This window comes from Rattus norvegicus, chromosome 13, assembly GCF_021556685.1.
Source record: "Rattus norvegicus strain SHRSP/BbbUtx chromosome 13, alternate assembly SHRSP_T2T, whole genome shotgun sequence".
Taxonomy (NCBI): domain Eukaryota; kingdom Metazoa; phylum Chordata; class Mammalia; order Rodentia; family Muridae; genus Rattus; species Rattus norvegicus.
This window is the reverse complement of record NC_141546.1, coordinates 68,258,716-68,277,639: the sequence shown is the minus strand read 5'-3', so window position 1 is coordinate 68,277,639 and position 18,924 is coordinate 68,258,716. Positions and strand designations below refer to the sequence as shown.

General features: G+C 46.6%; 1 protein-coding gene across 2 annotated transcripts in view; it reads left to right on the top strand.

Moving 5' to 3' along the window:
* Positions 1-212: 212 nt before the first annotated feature.
* The window catches only part of Npl (N-acetylneuraminate pyruvate lyase), a 42,179-nt gene continuing 23,467 nt past the window's right edge, over positions 213-18,924 (top strand). The window contains exons 1-4 of one of the 2 annotated variants that reach the window (XM_087580832.1): positions 213-287; positions 3,286-3,369; positions 13,419-13,492; positions 14,908-14,995. In XM_087580832.1, coding sequence (XP_087436958.1) covers positions 3,302-3,369; positions 13,419-13,492; positions 14,908-14,995 — 230 coding nt within the window. In that variant the 5' untranslated portion in view covers positions 213-287; positions 3,286-3,301. 2 annotated transcript variants of the gene reach the window in all.

The following is an 18,924-nucleotide window of genomic DNA, read 5'->3' as shown; positions in this document are numbered from 1 at the left end:
GTAGTAAGTACAGTGGGTGTCCAAGAGGTGCAGGAACCTTTCTGAAAATAGGCTCTGGCCACACCCAGGAAGGAGCAACTAGTGCACTGTCTCGGGATTCCATCCCGTGAAACAGCGCCCGGCCGAAGTGGAACTACAACCCCCAGGCTCCCCGCGCAGCCGCACATGGTCCCGCAGCCCCTGAGATAAAAGCGCAACGGCGCTGCTCGGTGGAGACCGGGTCCCCAGTGCACAGGAACAACTCGGTAGCCAAGGTTAGCGCGGCGCCGCCGACCAGAGGAGTGAAGGTAGGTATGCTGGGCAGGGAAGCTTGGGAGTGTGAGGCGAGCGACCCTGTTGCCTTGGGGCCAGTGACAGTCGGGGTTTCCTTGCAGACCCGCGTTGCCTGGCCTCCGGGAACCCTTGTCTGAATCAGTCTCTTAGCCTTTGAGTAGAAGGGAGTTTAGCCATTAACTCTAATACGCCTATCTCTTAGAGGAGAGGTTGCTTGTATTTCGTGTCTCGTGTTTTTCAATATCTGCATTTCTAGTTTACCAAGTATTTCTCAAGTCATTCTCCTTCAGAACTACATCACTTCCCCCTCCTCCCTTTTAAAACTTGGTGGTTTTAAATGCCAACTTTTTTGTCTGTGCTTTGGCATTCCTACGTGAGGTTTCCAGGGCACTACCGCTTACCCAGCGTTTCAAGAAGAACATCCCAAGTTCACCCTAAGTCATGGGCGTATGAGCATTGTGATTATTTGCTCTTAGTTCAAACTATGAAATATTTCAAAGCTTAATACTCCCAAGTTGATCTTAAGATTTGCATTATAAAAATATTGGTTATTCGCTGTTAAAACTTGACTTTTTTGTTTGGTTTCATTGTTGGGGGAGGGACGGAGTTGAGAACAGGGTCTCTTTGTGTAGGCCTGGTTGTCCTAGAACTTTCCTTGTAGACCAGGCTGGCCCCAGACACTCAGATCTGCCTGCCTCTGCCTCCCAAGTGCCAGGATTGTGGCTTGTGTTTCCTTGGAATACAATCTCTTGTATCTCAAGCTGGCCTCAGACTCTGATCCTCCTGCCTCCAAGTCTTGAACAGAAATGATTGTATATCCTGCTTATAACTCTGGGGGTTTAATGAAAAGCAACAGTTCAGGAGGAAATCTGAAGTTAAATTATTTTCTGTTTATAGAATCAAGAAATCTTTTCTCCCCCCTCCCTTTCTTTTCTTTTCTGAAACTAGGTATTTCTATCATGTATCCCTGACTGTCCTGAAACTCTCTAAGTAGCCCAGGCTAGCCTGGAACTCGATGATCCACTCCCTCTGCCTCCCAAATGTTGGGATCAATGGTGTGTGTCGTCGTGCCCAGCTGAATCCTCTGGGTTTTGTTGTTTTGTTTTGATGTCCTTAAAACTGGGTCTTACGTAACTCCAGCTGGTCTCCACTCATAAGTAGCCACAGATGGGTTTGAACTCCTGACCGTCTTGCCTCCACCTTCTAGATGCTGGTCCTCAGATGCATGGTAATTCCTTGACTCTTAAACATGAGTTTGAAAAGTGTGCTACGCTGAAGGGATCGAAGTGGGAGACAGTTGCTGTGGAGGATAGAGAAGTCACAGGGAGAGACAGGTGGTGGCCTCAGGCATGGGTTTGAGCGGTAGAGCTGTATGCTGTAGGCATGAAGAAGCCTTCCAGGCAGGCCAGGGAGTTTGACTCATCATCTGACTAGGATCAAGACAGGATTAGAAACGTGGATGTTCCAGGGGTGTCACGGTGATTGCCAGCCCCCCTCCTTTTCTCCCACAGGCCCTATGTTTCTAACTACTCAAACTGCATCTAAGTGGTGACTCATTTAATAGCTTTAAAAGACATACAAGCCTCCGAATCAGAACTTAAAGAATGTTCTGATTAAATATGAAATGAATGCAGCCAGAAGCACAAGAAGATGGGAGCCTAGGTAGCCAGAGCCAACCATTTGCTCTTGGATGCTTAAGCTGACTGGTTCAAGCACTCAGCGTCTTATCAATTTAACCTTCTTGGACCCAGGTTGATGATCACGGCTGAGCCAGATAAAAGATAGCACGGGGTATGTCATAAGACAGGCAGGAGAGGAGAAGGAAGAAGTTCCAGGTAAGAAGATAACAGAGTTTAAGTGACTGGGGACCTCAGGGAGCTAAAGTGCTGAGCGTTGGGAGGAGGCGGACACACCAGTGACTGCTCCCACTAGACAGAACTTCGCAGAGAGCGTCGAGCAGGTACCTGGCACAGCCGCCAGAACCTTGTGTCAATTCATTCACTTTACCCTATCAACACAGTTCCTGGCGTCCTCGTTACAGAGGGAAAAAGAAGCATAGAGAGAAATGGTGGAGCCAGGGTTCAGCCTGATGCTGGGGCTACCCTGTAAGGTTGAAAGCTAAGATGGTGTTCACTTTGGGTATCTTGGGTTAACATGGCCGTAGGAATGACAGGCGGAGACTTGCAGCAGGCATTTCCGCCTGCCTGCGGAATCCAGTCTCTTTCCTGGGATGTTCATTTCCTCTGTTGGGTCTTCCACTTGTATTAGGATGGTTGGGTTCACTCTGCCCAGGGGAAAGCTCCACCAGTCCCACATGGACGAATGAAATGAGGCTGCCTGCTCCCACGGGGAGTATCGATCAGGGAATTTGCCATCAATCCGATTGTCTCATTCAGTCACCTACATAGCCATCACACGTGAGCAGGAAACTGGGTGTTGGGCTGGAGAGATGGCTTAGTGGTTAAGAGCACCGTCTGCTCTTCCAGAGGTTCTGAGTTCAATTTCCAGCAACCACATGGTGGTTCACAACCATCTTTAATAAGATCTGATGCCCTCTTCTGGTGTGTCTGAAGACAGCTACAGTGTACTCATATGTAATAAAATAAATAAATCTTTAAAGAGAGAGGGAAGAAAGAAAAGAGCGCCTTCTTTCTAACTATATTCTGTTTAAGCAATAGCAACCTTGTACAGTTGAGGCCGCTGAGTTAAGTTTTATCTCCAGGCCTGCGTCTGCTGGATTTTTCCTCCGCTTCCTTCTCAGGGCTGGGTTTTTCCAGCTAAAATGGGAAGACTTCCAGATAGTAATTTTCTAGGCCCACCCACCCTTTGTATTTAAAGTTTTCCCACCTATATAGTTCGGCTCTAAATTTTTACATTCCTCTACTTGTTCTGACTGTTTCTATCTTGTAAGTTTACTTTATGGTTCTTAACTGGGAATGAACTTTGGCCTGGGGGTTTGACCATTAATTGACATTCCTTGAAGAAACAGAGTAATGATACCGTGTCTTCCAGACCTTCCAACAGCCTGATGGCCTTCCCTAAGAAGAAACTCCAGGGTCTTGTTGCTGCCACCATCACTCCAATGACAGAGAATGGGTAACTATCACTGGGGGACAGAGAGGGACAGAGGGGGACCTGTTCCCAGCCACTGAAAAGGTCAGAAGCTCCAATAGTCCCTGAACCTCTGCTGGGGTGGTCTTACCAAAAGGTGGTTTCTGCAGTGTACCTGACCTCCTAAGTCAGAAAAGTCATCACAGTGGAAAAGGAAGAGGGAAGGAAATTCTCCCGGTGCCTTTAAGCCCAGATAGGGCTGGTGGAATGGAGGAGAACCCTGTCTTAGTACTGTCCCTGTTCCTTTAGGGAGCCTGTCATTTTGGACATTCGCATCATTGAGTGGCTGGCAGTGTGGCTCACTGCAGAGTCTGTGCTTAGGTTTGATCCACGGAACTCACCTTCGAAAAGTGGGGGAGGGTGCTGAGGAGACGGCTTGACTGGAAACGTGCTTGCTGCACAGGCCTGAGCACCCAGATGCAGATCACCAACATCTGTGTGAAAATCAGGCAATCCCAGGATCGCAGAGGTGGAGACGGGAGGATCTCTGAGGCTTGCGGACAAGCCGGTCTGTCCGTCTGAGTCAGCAAGCTGCAGGTTTAGTGCAGATGCTACCTCAAAAGATAACAGTAACAAAGCAGAGAGCAATTAAGGAAGACATACATGTCTATGCACATACAAACACGGACCCACAGACACGTGTACTCAGAAATGCGGCCACATCATATTACACACATCTATCAAAACACACTGCCCAAGGGAAGCAAAGCAGGCTGTTCATGGACTTGCCTTAGGGTTTCTGCTGCTGCGATGGAACCATGACCAAAAGCAAGCTGGGGAGGAAAGGATTTATTCTGCTTACACGTCATATCACAGTTCATCATCAAAGGCAGGCGGGGCAGAAACGCACACAAGGCAGGAGCTGATGCAGAGGCCATGGAGGGGTGCTGCTTACTGGCTTACTCAGTCTGCTTTCTTATAGCACCCAAGAGCCACCTGCCCAGGGATGGCAGCACCCACAATGAGCTGGGCCTTCCTATAGCAATCAGTCACTTAGAAACTGCACTGTGGACTTGCCTATAGGCAAATCTTTGTGTCTTTCTTTCTTACTTACTTTCCTTCTTTCTCTCTCTCTCTCTCTCCCTCTTTCTTTCTTTCTTTCTTTCTTTCTTTCTTTCTTTCTTTCTTTCTTTCTGAGACAAGGTCTCTGGACATAGCCCTGGCTGTCCTGGAACTCACTGTGTAGCCCAGGCTGGCCTCAAACTCATCACCTACTTATGCCTCCCAAGTGCAAAGATTAAAGACACAGCTTTGTTTTTAAGTCCTTCTCTCCAAATGACTCTGTGTCAAGTTCACGTACAATTTACAAGGACCCGGGTCTTAGGCGAACCATATGCTGTGAGAAAGGGAAAGACGTCAGCAAGGTAGACTCATCAGACATCTTTCCAAGCTCATTCAGAAACCGATTGGGAGGTGGGGGCGGAGGAAGGAGGGAAGACAGCCTCCAGGTAGCTGATGGTTGTTGAGTGTCTCACACAGGTGTCTTGACTTCTAGACGCAGCCTGGGACAGACCCTTTGCCTGCACGATAATGGCCATGCGCCACACATGATTTTGCATTGCACATAACTCCTTCTTGGACACCCGACACGACGGGAGCAGGCACTTCCCCATCTGAGAGTCATTGACCCATTGGAGGTGAATTCTGGCTTCTTTAAGCTTCCTCCTCCTGTAAGAAAAAAAATATCACTAGACCTACATGGCAAACTGATGAACATTAGTAAGATAATCCTTATGACAGTGCTTGCCCACTGCACATAGGACAATGGGTTTGAATTGTCACTGTGGCAAGAGGCAAGGATTAGAGGAAGATGGACCAAATAATACTCCTTCTTAAAGGCTTTTCTTTGGGGGCTTCTATTCCTAAATTTGTAAACCTAATAAGCACTTTTAATTCTTATTCAAAGGTGGCCACATCATGGGTCCCTTAGATATTTGGAGCCCAAGACTTGTAAGATGTATGAAAACCTCCCATCCTCCCTGGATCTAACTTGCTGAAGTGTTTTGCAGATCACTCTGCTGGTCTTTGTTTTCTGTTACTTCTCCCTTTCCATGGCTTCTGAGAAAGGCTGAAATCAGCTCTTACTCAATGCATTAGCCACTTGTCTCGTAGATAAGCAGGAGGCATGTGACTACACGGGCAGGCTGGATTTACTTCCTGCTACAAGTAAGGCCCTGTCTGTGTCCCAGCTCAGCACATTTCGTCCACTTGCTACATTAACCTCAGAAGCGGACTCTCCAGACAGCCTTACTTTTTATCCGGGACACTCGGGGAGCCGCTGTGTGCCCTATTCTGCCGTTATTTGGAGCCACAGACCCAAAGCACTAGAGATAACTAACAGGTCTCTGGAGCCAGAGGGAGGCGTGGGGGGTATTTATGCTCTCCTGCAAGTTCAGCACTTGGGAGGGAAAGACAACAGACTGAGCTATGTTGACTCTTTGCTCTCTCACCACTCGCTCCATCAAAATACTCTTATAGGGACTAGAGAGACGGCTCTGTGGTTAAGGCACTGGCCACTCTTCCAGAAAACCTGGGTTAAAGTCCTAGCACCCACATGGTAACTCACAACTGTGTGTAACTACAGTCTGGGGTATCGATGCCTTCTTCTGGCCTTTGAGGGTGTCAGGCATGCACACGGTGTGCACAGAATTACATGTAGGCAAAACTCCTATACATGTTAAGTAAATAAATCTAAAAAAATTAAAACAAAACCACTTGTATACACACAAAAAGCTTAGAATACCCAAGAACAAGTGGGCACCAGCCTATTTAGCCACAGGAAAATCTGCCCTTCTGATGTGTTTCCAAAACATTACATCTAATGTAAGGCATTGGAATCTAATAGAGTCCCTCTAGGAGATCAGCCATTATGATAGTGTTTCTAAGCTGGCTTGCAACAGAAAAGCCTCCATGATCCCAAATGACTGCCTTACTTTTCGTATGTATGTATGAATGTATGTATGTATGTATGTATGTATGTATGTGTTAAGACCCAATCTATGTGGGGGTGGGGGGAGGTCAGACCTATTAAAACCACCAAACACGCATTTAAAAAAATAATAATAAAAATAAAAACTGTTACTAGCCCAGTGAAATGGCCAAGTAAATAGTAAATAAAGCACTTAAATCCCCAGGACTCACATTAAAAAGTGCATGATAGCACTTGTTGTTAATCCCAGCATAGCAGATAGTGCCAGAGGAACCCTGGGAAGCCCTGGGGCTAGCTAGCCTGGATTACACAAGAGCAAACAAGATCATGTCTTAACCGAGGTACACCATGAGGACTGATAGCTGAGGTTATCCTGTGACCTGCGTGGCACCCATTCCCACACATGGGAACATATCCAGATACAAGCACACAGACAAAAGATAAGAAGAAAGCCACCCTTCATCCCCTGCGAAGGAAGACCTCAGTCAGACAACCTCTATGGAGCTCGAGTGGCCACAGACCTCCGCTCTTATGCCACTAGCAACCCTGAGTTTAACCACTTAGTAAGACATTGTAAAGTACCTGCCCCACCAGTTCAGCTCCACCGGGTAGCCTAGTAAATGTCCTAGAAACCTGGCAGGTCCCTCTCCTTCACTGGAGTCTGTTGACTCTCCTAAAGCCTGCCTTCTCACTGCATGGTTCTTACGCCAGTTGTTCCAGTACCACATGGGCATGCATGGGGATTTGATGGGGATGCAGGCTTCAGGCCCCTTACATACCACTGGTCAGAACCTGCCTCTGAACAGAGGTCCATTAAAGCCTGAGGTGAACTAGCCTGAAGCTGAACGCCAAACTCTCGAGACAGCATAGCAAGTCCCACACAACCTGCCTTTTATTCCTGCTGCTTCGGATTGTTTCCACAAACAATAGCACATCTTTCCTTCCAGGCTCCGGACCTTGACTCATTCTATTTTCTCTGCTTTTTCCCGTTATCACCTTCTCCTTTAATATTTCTACTTACCCATCAAAACATTTGCAGGGGTGAAGGGAGTTTCCTCCTCCCCGCTCCCCGGGAGTCCATCTTCCCATCTAGTGCTAAATACACTGGCAAGAGATGGGAGAGGAGAGTGCAGCACTTATGTGCCTGGCCTGGGCTTGGCAACCATACAAGCCATGACACTTCAAGGGACAACATGGTTTAGATTTAAGTTTTCTCTTTAGCTTGGGGGGTGGGGAGGGCTACAGGCACCTTTAGGAGAATAAGTGAGCCCAGAGGAGACAGTAGTTGTAAGTGGTTCTCTAGAAAGATCGACTTGCTGTGATGACATATTCCCAGTCACCACTCTAGTTAGGTGGACATAGGCTAGCAGCTGTCCCTCTAGAGTGATGTCCAGTGAGAGAACTTTAAAGAGTATTCCACTGTGCACCTGGGAGAAGCATCAGCAGGTCAGAAAGTCCCTGATTCTGGGGATTTCCTAACTCTTTAAAAAAAAAGATTTATTTATTTTATATATGTGAATACATTGTCCCTCTCTTCAGACATACCAGAAAAGGGCATTGGATCCCATTGTTGGTGGTTGTGAGCCACCATGTGGTTGCTGGGAATTGAACTCAGGACCTCTGGAAGAACAGTCAGTGCTCTGAACAGCTGAGCCATCTCTCCAGCCTGGTGTTTTTTTTTTAACTCTTTAGTTCAAAGCTCTCAGTGTGCTAAGCATCATAAATTGTGATATCGTTTCCCAATCCCTAAAGCCTTCCATCATGAATTCGTCCCTATTTCTCTTTTTATAAAAAGCCTAGAGGCTCTCTCCTCTGTGACCCCACGGCACTCTGTGTATACCTTTTAACAGTGCATCAAATTTATCTGTCTTATGGTGACTGTCTTAGGTCTTTAGTTAGGGTTTACTGCTGTGAGCAGACACCATGACCAAGGCAACTCTTATAAGGACAACATTTAATTGGGGCTGGCTTACAGGTTCAGAGGTTCAGTCCATTATCATCAAGGCAGGAGCATGACAGCCTCCAGGCAGGCATAGTGCAGGAGGAGCTGAGAGTTCTACATCTTCATCAGAGGCTGCTAGCAAATTCTGACTTCCAGGCAGCCAGGAGGAGGGTCTTAAAGCCCAAGCCCACAGTGACACACCCACTCCAACAAGGCCACACTTCCTAATAGTGCCTCTCCCTGGGCCAAGCATATACAAACCATCACATTGACTATGACAATAACTTCTTTATTCGTTTATTTTGTGTCTGTGTGGGGGCATACAGCATACGAATGAAGGTCAGAGGACAGATTGTGGGAGTCGGGTCTCTCCACCATGTAGATCCCAGGGATTGAATTCTGGGGATCAGGCTTGGCATCCATCAAGTGCCTTTACCCATTGAGCTGTTTTCAGCCCCGGATAATGTTTTGTTTTGTGCCTGCATCCTCCAGCAGGCTTTGCACTGCTTTGCCTGGTTTTACTGAGGGTAGGTGCATCCAAGGATCGAACAAGTGTCTTACTTACTTTTACACCTTCAGCATCTAACGGAGGTGACCTGTGAACTTTCACTAGTGACTATACTACAGGATGACTAATGGTGGCAGGCAAATAAAAGAGAGAAGGGAAGCGGGTGTTTGGTTGAGCGGACGTTGGGTGCCAGTCATCATGTTTGGTTGAGCAGACGTTGGGTGCCAGTCATCATGTTTGGTTGAGCGGACGTTGGGTGCCAGTCATCATGATGGGCATTTCATCTACACAGTTCAGTTCCATCTTGACAGCTCCACTCAGGGACCTGCAGCTCTGTCAGTGCTAGAGAAACTTTAAGAAGTCACTTTTGGGGTTGGGGATATAGCTCAGCGGTAGAGCGCTTGCCTAGCAAGCGCAAGGCCCTGGGTTCGGTCCCCAGCTCCGAAAAAAAAAAAAAAAGTCACTTTTTTTCTGGGTACAATAACATGTCCCAGGGTTAGAGAGGGCTCAGCAGGTAGGAGCACTGATTTCCAGAGGTCCTGAGTTCAATTCCCACCAACCACACGGTGGCTCACAACCATTTGTAATGGGATCCGATGCCCTCTTCTGGTGTGTCTGAAGACAGAGACAGTGTACTCACATAAAATAGATAAATAAATTTTTAAAAAGGGAAAAAATATAACACATACCTGTAGTCCCAGCTCCTCAGGAGACTGGAACAAGAAGATCATTTCAAACTGGGCAACACGGTAAACTAGAAGGGGGTGGGGGAGGGTAAGAAGAGCCCAAATGCCAAGGGAAAAGGGTTCCTTTTTCACCCCAGGTGGTGGTGCAGCCTTTAATTCCAGCACTCGGGAGGCCAGTCAGGTAGCTCTCTGAGTGCTCTGAGGCCAGCCTGGACCACAGAGCAAGTTCGAGCATAGCCAGAGCTACGCAGAGCAACCCCGTCTCAAAAAACCTAAACAGAAAAAGAAGTTTCATTTCTCTCCATCAAACGCCATCGCTTCTCTGTGGCAAGTGCCCTCCCGCTGAGCCGCCTTACAGGCCCTGAGTCTGTTTGTGACTGGACTCCTGAGTGTCTGGGTCCTACAACCTACAGCAAGCATTAGGCAGGGATCTGAAAAGGCCTGAAGTGACTGCCTGGACATGGAACCTCTACCAGGGCAGATGCTGATCTTCCTCTTTGACAAAGTAGCCCTAGTCCTAACGGTAGCCTGAGCCTTTAGTCCCAGCGTGCTAGGGACAGGGGCAGGCAGATCCCTGTGAGTTTGCTGACAGCCCAGTCTATAGTGAGTTCCAGGACAGCCAAGGTTATTTAGAGAGACCCTGTCTAGGATAGCCAGGGTTACATAGAGAGACCCTGTCTCAAAAAAGAGAGCCCTAGCCTTGTTAGATATCTGGCTTTTCAGTCATGTGTATGTGTCCGTGAATGCAGGTGTGCCTGTGGAAGGCAGAAAACAACCTCAAAATATTCTTCTCTGTGTGCCATCCACCTTGTTTTTTGAAGCAGAGTCTCACTGGCCTGGAACTCAACAATTAGTCTAGACTGACTGAGCAGCGAGCCCCAGGGGTCTGCTGCTGCCTCTCGGCACTGATATATTTTTATATCCGTTCTTTTTCTGTTTGTTTTTCATATCATGTATGTGAGTACACTGTTGCTGTCTTCAGACATACCAGAAGAGGGCATGGGATCCCATTACAGATGGTTGTGAGCTACCATGTGGTTGCTGGGATTTGAACTCAAGACCTCTGGAAGAGCAGTCAGTGCTCTTAACTGCTGCTCCATCTCTCCAGCCTTTACATCTGTTCTGTACATCAAACTCAGGTCCTTCTGTTTGCAGGGCAAATATTTCACCAACTAAGCAACGTTCCCAGCCCAAAAAAGCCCTTCTGTATGCAAAAGGAGTTTTAACACTGAAAGACAAACAGAAGTTGTTCTCATGGGTTGCCATTTTCCAGCCTTTGCAGACATTCCAAAGGGGCATAGGCTGAGAAGCTTTTCTAGATGATTCTTCCACTGCCCTAGAAACTCTAGTGTTTCAACCATTCCTAAAAGCATTTAAAAACATCCCCAGACTGAGCTGTCTTCTTAAAAAGACAGATCATGCATCACCTAGGAGCCCAGATAGAATTGTCTGTCACCCAGGGCAGCCTGAAGGTGTGTGGCAGGGAAGGGGGTGGATATAGGGGGAACCCCTTCCCATTGAGCCAAAAGCAAAACAAAAACAAAACTGTAAAGTTTACCAAGGAAGGAGAAGAAATTTGACTTTCACCTGCCTACATCTGCTTGAGGGGTATAACCAGCTCCCTAGAAAGAGGCACATGCCAGGACAGACCCAGACATAACGGCAGCTCTGACTGAGGGGGAGGAAAGAGGAGGTAGAGTTTCACCCCAGCTGTCCCTCCAAACCCAGCCCCATGACTGCTTCCCAGCACCCCTTCTTAGGATTTACCATCCACTGCTCTGAACCCTGATGCATTCTTAACTTGGCCACAGCTTCCAGGTGTTAGTAACTTGTGTTTACACAAACTCCTTGACTCCATTAACATACAGTGAGAGTTACAAAGTATCACAGGAGATTTGGGAGCCTGAAGGCAAAGTTTCCTGTTTTGTGAAGCACAAGTGACTGAGACAGTATTATGTTGGGGCCTGAGCCACTATAAAAAGTGCCCTTCTCTCATGGCTTTAAATTGGTGACTTTTTTTTTTAAATCTATCCCTTAAGCACCCCTTTCCTGCCTCTGGACTGTGGGCAATCATCACCCACAATGTGGTCTATGCCATTAGTATCTTTTCCTTTCATCTCAGGATCTGCCCCTTTCTATTCTCTCTTTGTTTCCATTCCCTTGGCCAAAATACCCTTTGATGTCTGTTTTCTAGATGAATTCCAATTTTTTTTATTGCTGTTTAAGGAATAAGATGAAAAGAATGATAATGAAGCTAAACCCAAATTAGCCTGTGGTCCTCCTATACAAAAGCAGAAATGATGGCCAACAGGTTCGCTGTGTTCCTGGCAATGGAACCATGGTTCTGCAACAGTAAACCCAGACTCACCTTTGAATTTTTACTCTTAGGGTGGTCATCCATCCACCCTACCTTAATTTGCCTTTTTTATTTGTTTTTTTTGTTTGTTTGTTTGTTTGTTCATTTGTTTGTTTTATTTTTTTTTTTTTTTTTTTTTTTTTTTGGTTCTTTTTTTCGGAGCTGGGGACCGAACCCGGGGCCTTGCGCTTCCTAGGTAAGCGCTCTACCACTGAGCTAAATCCCCAGCCCGTTTGTTTTATTTTTAAAACAGGGTCTCTCTGTGTAATCCTGACTGTCTTGGGACTCATCAGTCTGGCCTTGAACTCAGACATCTGCCTGCCTCTGCTTCCCAATGCTGAGATTAAAGGCATTCACCCTCACTGCCGGCTGCCACCTTAACTTATTATAATGGTAGGCCATTGAGTGCAGGTTTTTTAGTCCATTTATTTCTAAATTAAGGGAAAGCGCCCTTATCACCTTACGCATCTGATCTTTCTTTGCACTTCAGACTGAGAAGTACAGGCAGGTCGCACGGGGAGTTTGTTAAAATGCAGGCGCTCGGCCAGTTGTCTTAGACCATGCCTGTGATGTCAGCAGCTGAGGAGCTGAGGCAGGACTAACTGGAGTTCAGGGCCAGCTGCAGCTACCTAGGGAGAGGCCAGCCTGAGCTACATGAGACCTGTGACTGGACATTGTAAATGTACATCTTATTGAGAGAGCTCAGCTGAGACACGAAAGAGTGAAGAAAAGGAGAATATGAAGGTTATATCCAAAACAGTGCTCCTCCCAGCAAAGGAAGCACAGGGATTTGCTTTTGGAACTCTAGACACATTCAGTCCTAGGCATTCCCAGTAGGAGGTCACTCCTCAGCATCTCAGTTAAAGGTCTCTCTGTTAATGGTTTGTTCGTTTCTGGTTTATATGTATGTGTGTTTGCCTCTGTGTGTGTATGTGTACTGTGTGCGGGGCTGTTGCCTGAGGAGGTCTGAAGAGGATCCCAGACCACTGAAACTAGAGTTTCAGATGCTGTGAGGCACTGTGAAGGGCCAGGAACTAAACCTAGGTCTTCTGCGAAAAGTGCTCTTAACGGCTGAGCCTTCCCACGATGACCCACATGATGGACAGAGAGAGCAGGTCATAATTTCTAAATAAAAGCTGGCAGAGACATTTGGAGGCTTGCTTAGCTCCAAGTCCTGGATTACTTACGTTAGGATTCGAGTGGCAGGAACACCTCTGGGAATGTTGGGTTACACCAGAACCGGAAAGTTTCTCCAGAAGGGAGGCAAGGCTAATGAGATGGCTGCGTGGGTAAAGGTGTTTGCCACACCCAAAACCTGATGATTTGGTTCACTCCCTGGGACCCACATGATGGACAGACTCCCCAAAGGGGAGTGGCCTCTACCCGTGTGGGTGCACACACACGCACGCACACACCCCATGCATCACTACCACCAGTTTATGACTTGTGCATATTAAACAAGCCATCTATCAACTGAGCTATGTAGCCAACCCTGGAGTAGATTTTTAATAATTATTAATTAATACGAGCAGTTCGTGAGCCAGGAATTGGTTGAAGAATCATCTAAAAAAGTAGACTAAATATGCATTATTCCCTATTTGCCCGTCTTTTAGAGAAATCAACTTTCCTGTCATTGGTCAGTATGTGGATTACTTGGTGAAGGAACAGGGAGTGAAGAACATTTTCGGTAAGTCATCTTTAGAGTTTTCTGGATGTGTCTAGCTTGGGCCTTAGCAAGTCATAGTTCTTACCTGACCAGGAGGTCATACAGCATGTGTCAGAGGTCATGGCAGAGCCTGCTAGGAAAACTAAAAATTTCAAATGTGTAGGCTCACTGATTTTAGGTCTGCGGCTTCCCCGTAGAGCACCTCGTTTAGCAGTGTGCCAACAAATACAGTGTTTTTACCCCCCACTTAGAGACAAAACTCTGTGCCCTAGAAACTGGTGAAGTCATGAAACCAAAAGGGGGTAAAGTAACAACAAAGCCTGCTTAAGTAACAGTTTAGCTCCCTGATACAGGGCCTGGCAAAGTGGCACAGGCCTTTAATCCCAGCACTTTGGAGAAACCCTGTCCAGGAGGAAGGAAGGAAGCAAGGAAGGGAGCAAGGAAAAGAAAGGAAGGAAGAAAGGAAGAAAGGAAGGAAGGAAGAAAGGAAGGAAGGAAGGAAGGAAGGAAGGAAGGAAGAAAGAAAGAAAGAAAGAAAGAAAGAAAGAAAGAAAGAAGGAAAGAAAGAAAGACCTCTTTTCTGAAGGGAAACAGGAGCAGTAGATCTGGGAGAGAGGGGAGGTGAGGAGGAGGTGTTGACTAGAGGGAGAGGAGTCCGGGATTGGGGTGTATTATATGAGAGAAGAATAAAGGAAAAATACATTTACAAGGAGTTAAAAAATAATTACAAAAAAATAAATGCAAATGAACTCAATGTGGTAGGTAGCGTGCACCTATAATCCTAGCAGGTAAGAGGCTAAAGCAGGAGGATAAGGCCAGCCTGAGATACAGTGTAACACTCTGCCTTTAAAAAAACAACAAAAACAGGGGCTGGGGATTTAGCTCAGTGGTAGAGCGCTTCCAGCGTGAGGCCCTGGGTTCGGTCCCCAGCTCCGAAAAAAAAAGAACCAAAAAAAAAAAAAAAAAACAACAACAACAACAACAAAAACAAAAACGAAACACTGGACTAGAGAGGTGGTTCAATGGTTAAGACCCTTGCCACTTTTGCAAAAAACCTGAGTTCAATTCCAAGCACATCAGCTTCTCACAACCACCACATAGCCCCAGGTCCAGATCAAACATGCTCCCCCGGGCACATACATGTACACAGATACGCAGAAGTAAAAATATATTTTTTAATTCCCATCTATCCCTAATGGCAAGGAGCGATTTCTAACCAAAGTCACAGTAGACTGTTTTTGACTAGATGAAGGAAGAAAAAAGGATCAAGTCTGAAGTAAAAATGGACAAGCAGTGCGCCCCCTCCAGGCTCCATCTCTGTTTATTTTTGTGCCCCTTCCTCTCTTGCAAGGGTTTCACACCGAATCCTTTCAGACTTAGGATCAGAGGAACAAAAAGCATTGGGGTCCTACTAACCGATTCTTCGTTTAAAACAGTGAACGGCACCACGGGAGAAGGCCTGTCCCTGAGCATCTCCGAACGTCGCCAGGTCGCAGAGGAATGGGTTCGTCAAGGGAAGAACAAGTGAGTAATTAGGCTGAGAAAGCAACTCACGGGCAAGGTCTGTGCCAGCAAGGCTCCTCCCACCGTCCCAGTCAGCTGACGGGGGAGATGAGCGGGAGCTCTGAGCCTCCCACGCTTGGCGAAGAGCGTCCTTCCTTTCTCTGAGGAAGGGCAGCCGGACCACAGAACACCCCAGCTCTTATTCAGAAGCCACCTCTGTGAGGCTGAGCTTCTCAGGGTCTCCTGTACTCGGACTGGAAGAGGAGAACAAGAGGGCGGCCTGCTGTTGTGTGTATTATTCCTCTGTCTTACTTGGGCCTTCGATCGCTATGACGGAACACCATGACTGAGCATAAGCAGCCTGGAGGGAAAGGGTTTATTTAGCTAATACTGCCTCATCATAGTCCATCACTGAGGAGAGTCAGGGTAGGAACTCAGAGCAGGAACCCAGAGGTGGGAGCTGGTGCCGAGGCCGTGGAGGAGGGAGACTTAACTGGCTTGCTCCTTATGGCTTCATCAGTTTGTTTTATTTTTATATTTTATTTTATTTATTTTTGGTTTTTAAAGATAGATTTATTTATTTATTTATTTATTTATTTATTTATTTATTTAATGTGAGTACACTTTCAGAAATACCAGAAGAGTGCATCAGATCTCATTACAGATGGATGTGAGCCACCATGTGGGAACTGAACTCAGGACCTCTGGAAGAGCAGTCTCTTTTTTTTTTTTTTTTTTTTTAAGATTTATTCATTTATTATATATAAGTCCACTGTAACTGTCTTCAGATACACCAGACAAGGCAAGAGCATCAGATCTCTTTACAGATGGTTGTAAGCCACCATGTGGTTGCTGGGAATTGAACTCAGGACCTCTGGAAGAGCAGACAGTGCTCTTAACCACTGAGCCATCTCTCCAGCCCCGGAAGAGCAGTCTCTTAACCACTGAGCCATCTCTCCAGTCCATTATTTTTGGGGTTTTTTGAGACAGGGTTGCTCTGCGTACCCTGGCTCTACTGCAACTCTCTCTGTAGACCAGGCTGCCCTGGAACTCACAGATATCCACCTGCCTCTGCCTCCCAAGTGCTAGGGCTAAAAGTGTGTGCCACCACACCCAGTTTATTATTTTCTTATATGCCCTAGAACCATCGTCTGTCTATCTCTTACATCAATCCCACATTAAGAAAATTCCCTAGACAAATGGTTCTCAACCTTCCTTATGCTGTGACCTTTTTTTTTTTTTTTTTTTCTTTTTTTCGGAGCTGGGGACCGAACCCAGGGCCTTGCGCTTCCTAGGTAAGCGCTCTACCACTGAGCTAAATCCCCAGCCCCATGCTGTGACCTTTTAATACAGTTCTTCATGGTGTGGTGACCCCTACTATAAAGTCTGTGGTTGCTGGAGAGATGGCTCAGTGGTTAAGAGCACTGACTGTTCTTCCAGAGGTCCTGAGTTCAATTCCCAGCAACCACATGGTGGCTCACAACCATCTATAATGGGGATCCGATGTCCTTTTCTGGTGTGTCTGAAAACAACAACAATGTATACTCATATACATAAAAAAACAAATATTAATAAATAAAAGTCTTGTTGCTGCTTCATAACTGTAATTTTGCTACTGTTACGAATCATACTGTAAGTATCTGATACACGACCCCTGTCAGGTTGAAAACCTCTGCCCTAGATTCTAGGGCCTGAAGACTTGTCTACAGGGCAGTCTATGGAGGTATTTTCTCATTAGGGTTCCTTCTTCCCAGATGACCCTACTTTGAGTCAAATTGACATAAAACTAGCCAGCTACCCAGAGCGTCACACTGGGGAGCTCTTGCATGGTCTTGTCTGTTTTCTCAGGTTGTGAAGCCTAACCCTGCCATCTCTGCCTAAGTGTAAACTGAGGGAAAGGTGTGGTCGGTAGTACTTAGGTGTGGAGGTAAAATGTTGGTCAGTAGAAACAGCTGAGCCAGGGCCCCTTCTATATAGCTACTTGTGGATGGGAGAGCCTGAAAGCTGGCCTCTACCCCTGGAAGCTTCTTCATCCCTGATGAGGGGATGCTAACACAGCTTACCAGAGCCACGTTGCGTGGGCTTTTCCTTACTGTTTTTATTTTTTTCTATTTTGGGTGGTTTGGATTTTTGTTGTCGTTTTTGGTTTGGTTTGGTATTTGGTTTTTCGAAGAAGGAGTTCTCCACATAGCCCTGCCACCCACCTGTGCCTCGGAGTGTTGGGATTAAAGGTGTGCACTACTACTGCCTAGCGGTCTGTTTTTAAATTGATGCAGGGTGAACCCCTGCCATGTTCCTTATCATCATCGTCACCACCACCACCACCACCACCACCATCATCATCATCCTTATGTGTGGTGTGTAAGAGCATGAGCAGCATGCGAAGGTCAGAGGATGGCTTAGAAGAGTCAGGTCTCTTCCGTCAGTCCTGGGGATAGAACTCTGATCCTTAGACTTCTCGGCAAGCCCCCTTACCCGTTGACTTCATCTCTCCAGTCTGTCCTTTATTATCCCCCAGGGGAGAGTCTTTTGTCAACCTGGCTGGCCCGGCTCAATTCATTACGTAGCCAGAGATGACCTTGAACTTTTGATCCTCCTGTCTCCACTTTCCAAATGCTGGAATAGCAGGTGTGCAGTGTACCAGGAGACTGAAGTGCCCTAGAATTTTTATTTTTATTTTTGAGGCAGGGCCTCTTTTACTGTCCAGTAACTCACTATGTGGTCTAGGCTTACCTTGAACTCACAGAGACTCACCTGCCTCTGCCTCTGGAGTGCTGAGGTTAAAGGTGTGTATGCCACCATGCTTGCTTTCTCAGGACTGCTCTATTCTTTAGACTTAGCCGTGCTAACTAACGGCAAAGGCACTCCCCCTCTCCCTGTCATGTTGCTCTTATGTCTTTAGTTCAACATTGTTAATTTCTAGGCCCCTGCAGTAGTACAAGTGTACTATATTTCTGTGAGGTTTCCCTTTCATTCAGTCCTGAGGTGGGGCGGGAGGGAGTGGGGGATGAAGGGGGTGCCTGTCAGTGTAAAGGTGGGTTCTAGCTGGGGAAGGAGGCTATGAGATCTAAAAATGCAGAACCCGGTAGCTGAAGTTTCCTTTGTTTGATGGAGGAGAGGAAGTCCCGCCCCGCTGTCACACAGCTCCCGGAAATTGAGGTCAGCCTTTTCTCTTCCTACAGAAGATTCCTCTTTTCCTCTGTATTCTTTTCCTCTGTAGTTTGCCTTGTTTTTATTTCTGCCCCCTTTCACCCCCTTGCTTCTTTTCTTTTTAAGAATGTTTTTATTATCTATTCATTTTATGTTATGAGTATAAGTGATAAGTAGTGTCCACCAACAGAATGAGCCAATTCAAGCCAAATTAAAGTATAAAGGCAGGTTTATTGGGGGTAGCTCTTCGCCAACCACATTGTTGCCATGGAGAGGGAGACAGAGGAAGAAAAAGAGAGAAAGCATGCAAGAAGAGAGAGAAGAGAGAGATAGGGAGAGGTGAGAGAGAACCAAAATGTCAGGACTGAGGGATGCTGGGAGAAGCTGGAGGCCAGATCTGCTTTGGTTAAGCACCTCAACAGCTTGTCTCCGGTCTGAAACCCAGTAGTATGTCGGTGCGCCACATGTGTGCTTGATGCCTACAAAGGCCAGAAAAGGATGTCAGATTCCCTAGAGCTGGCATTACAGACAATAATGTAAGTGCCGGGAATTGAACCCAGGTCCTGAAAGAACAAGCCAGTGCTCGTAACCACTGAGCCATCTCTCCAGTTAGGTTATGTTCTTGGTAAACCAAGCTCTCATTCTAAGCTTCAGAATCCTGCATGTCCTGAAAACTGAGTACAAGCTCCCTTTTATGCAGGTCAGGACCTGGTGACCTGACTCAGCCCTTGCATCCACATTTCTTGCTCATGTCTTTTCCTTGATATGAAGCTCTCCAGTAGAAGAGTTCTGTCTCTGGA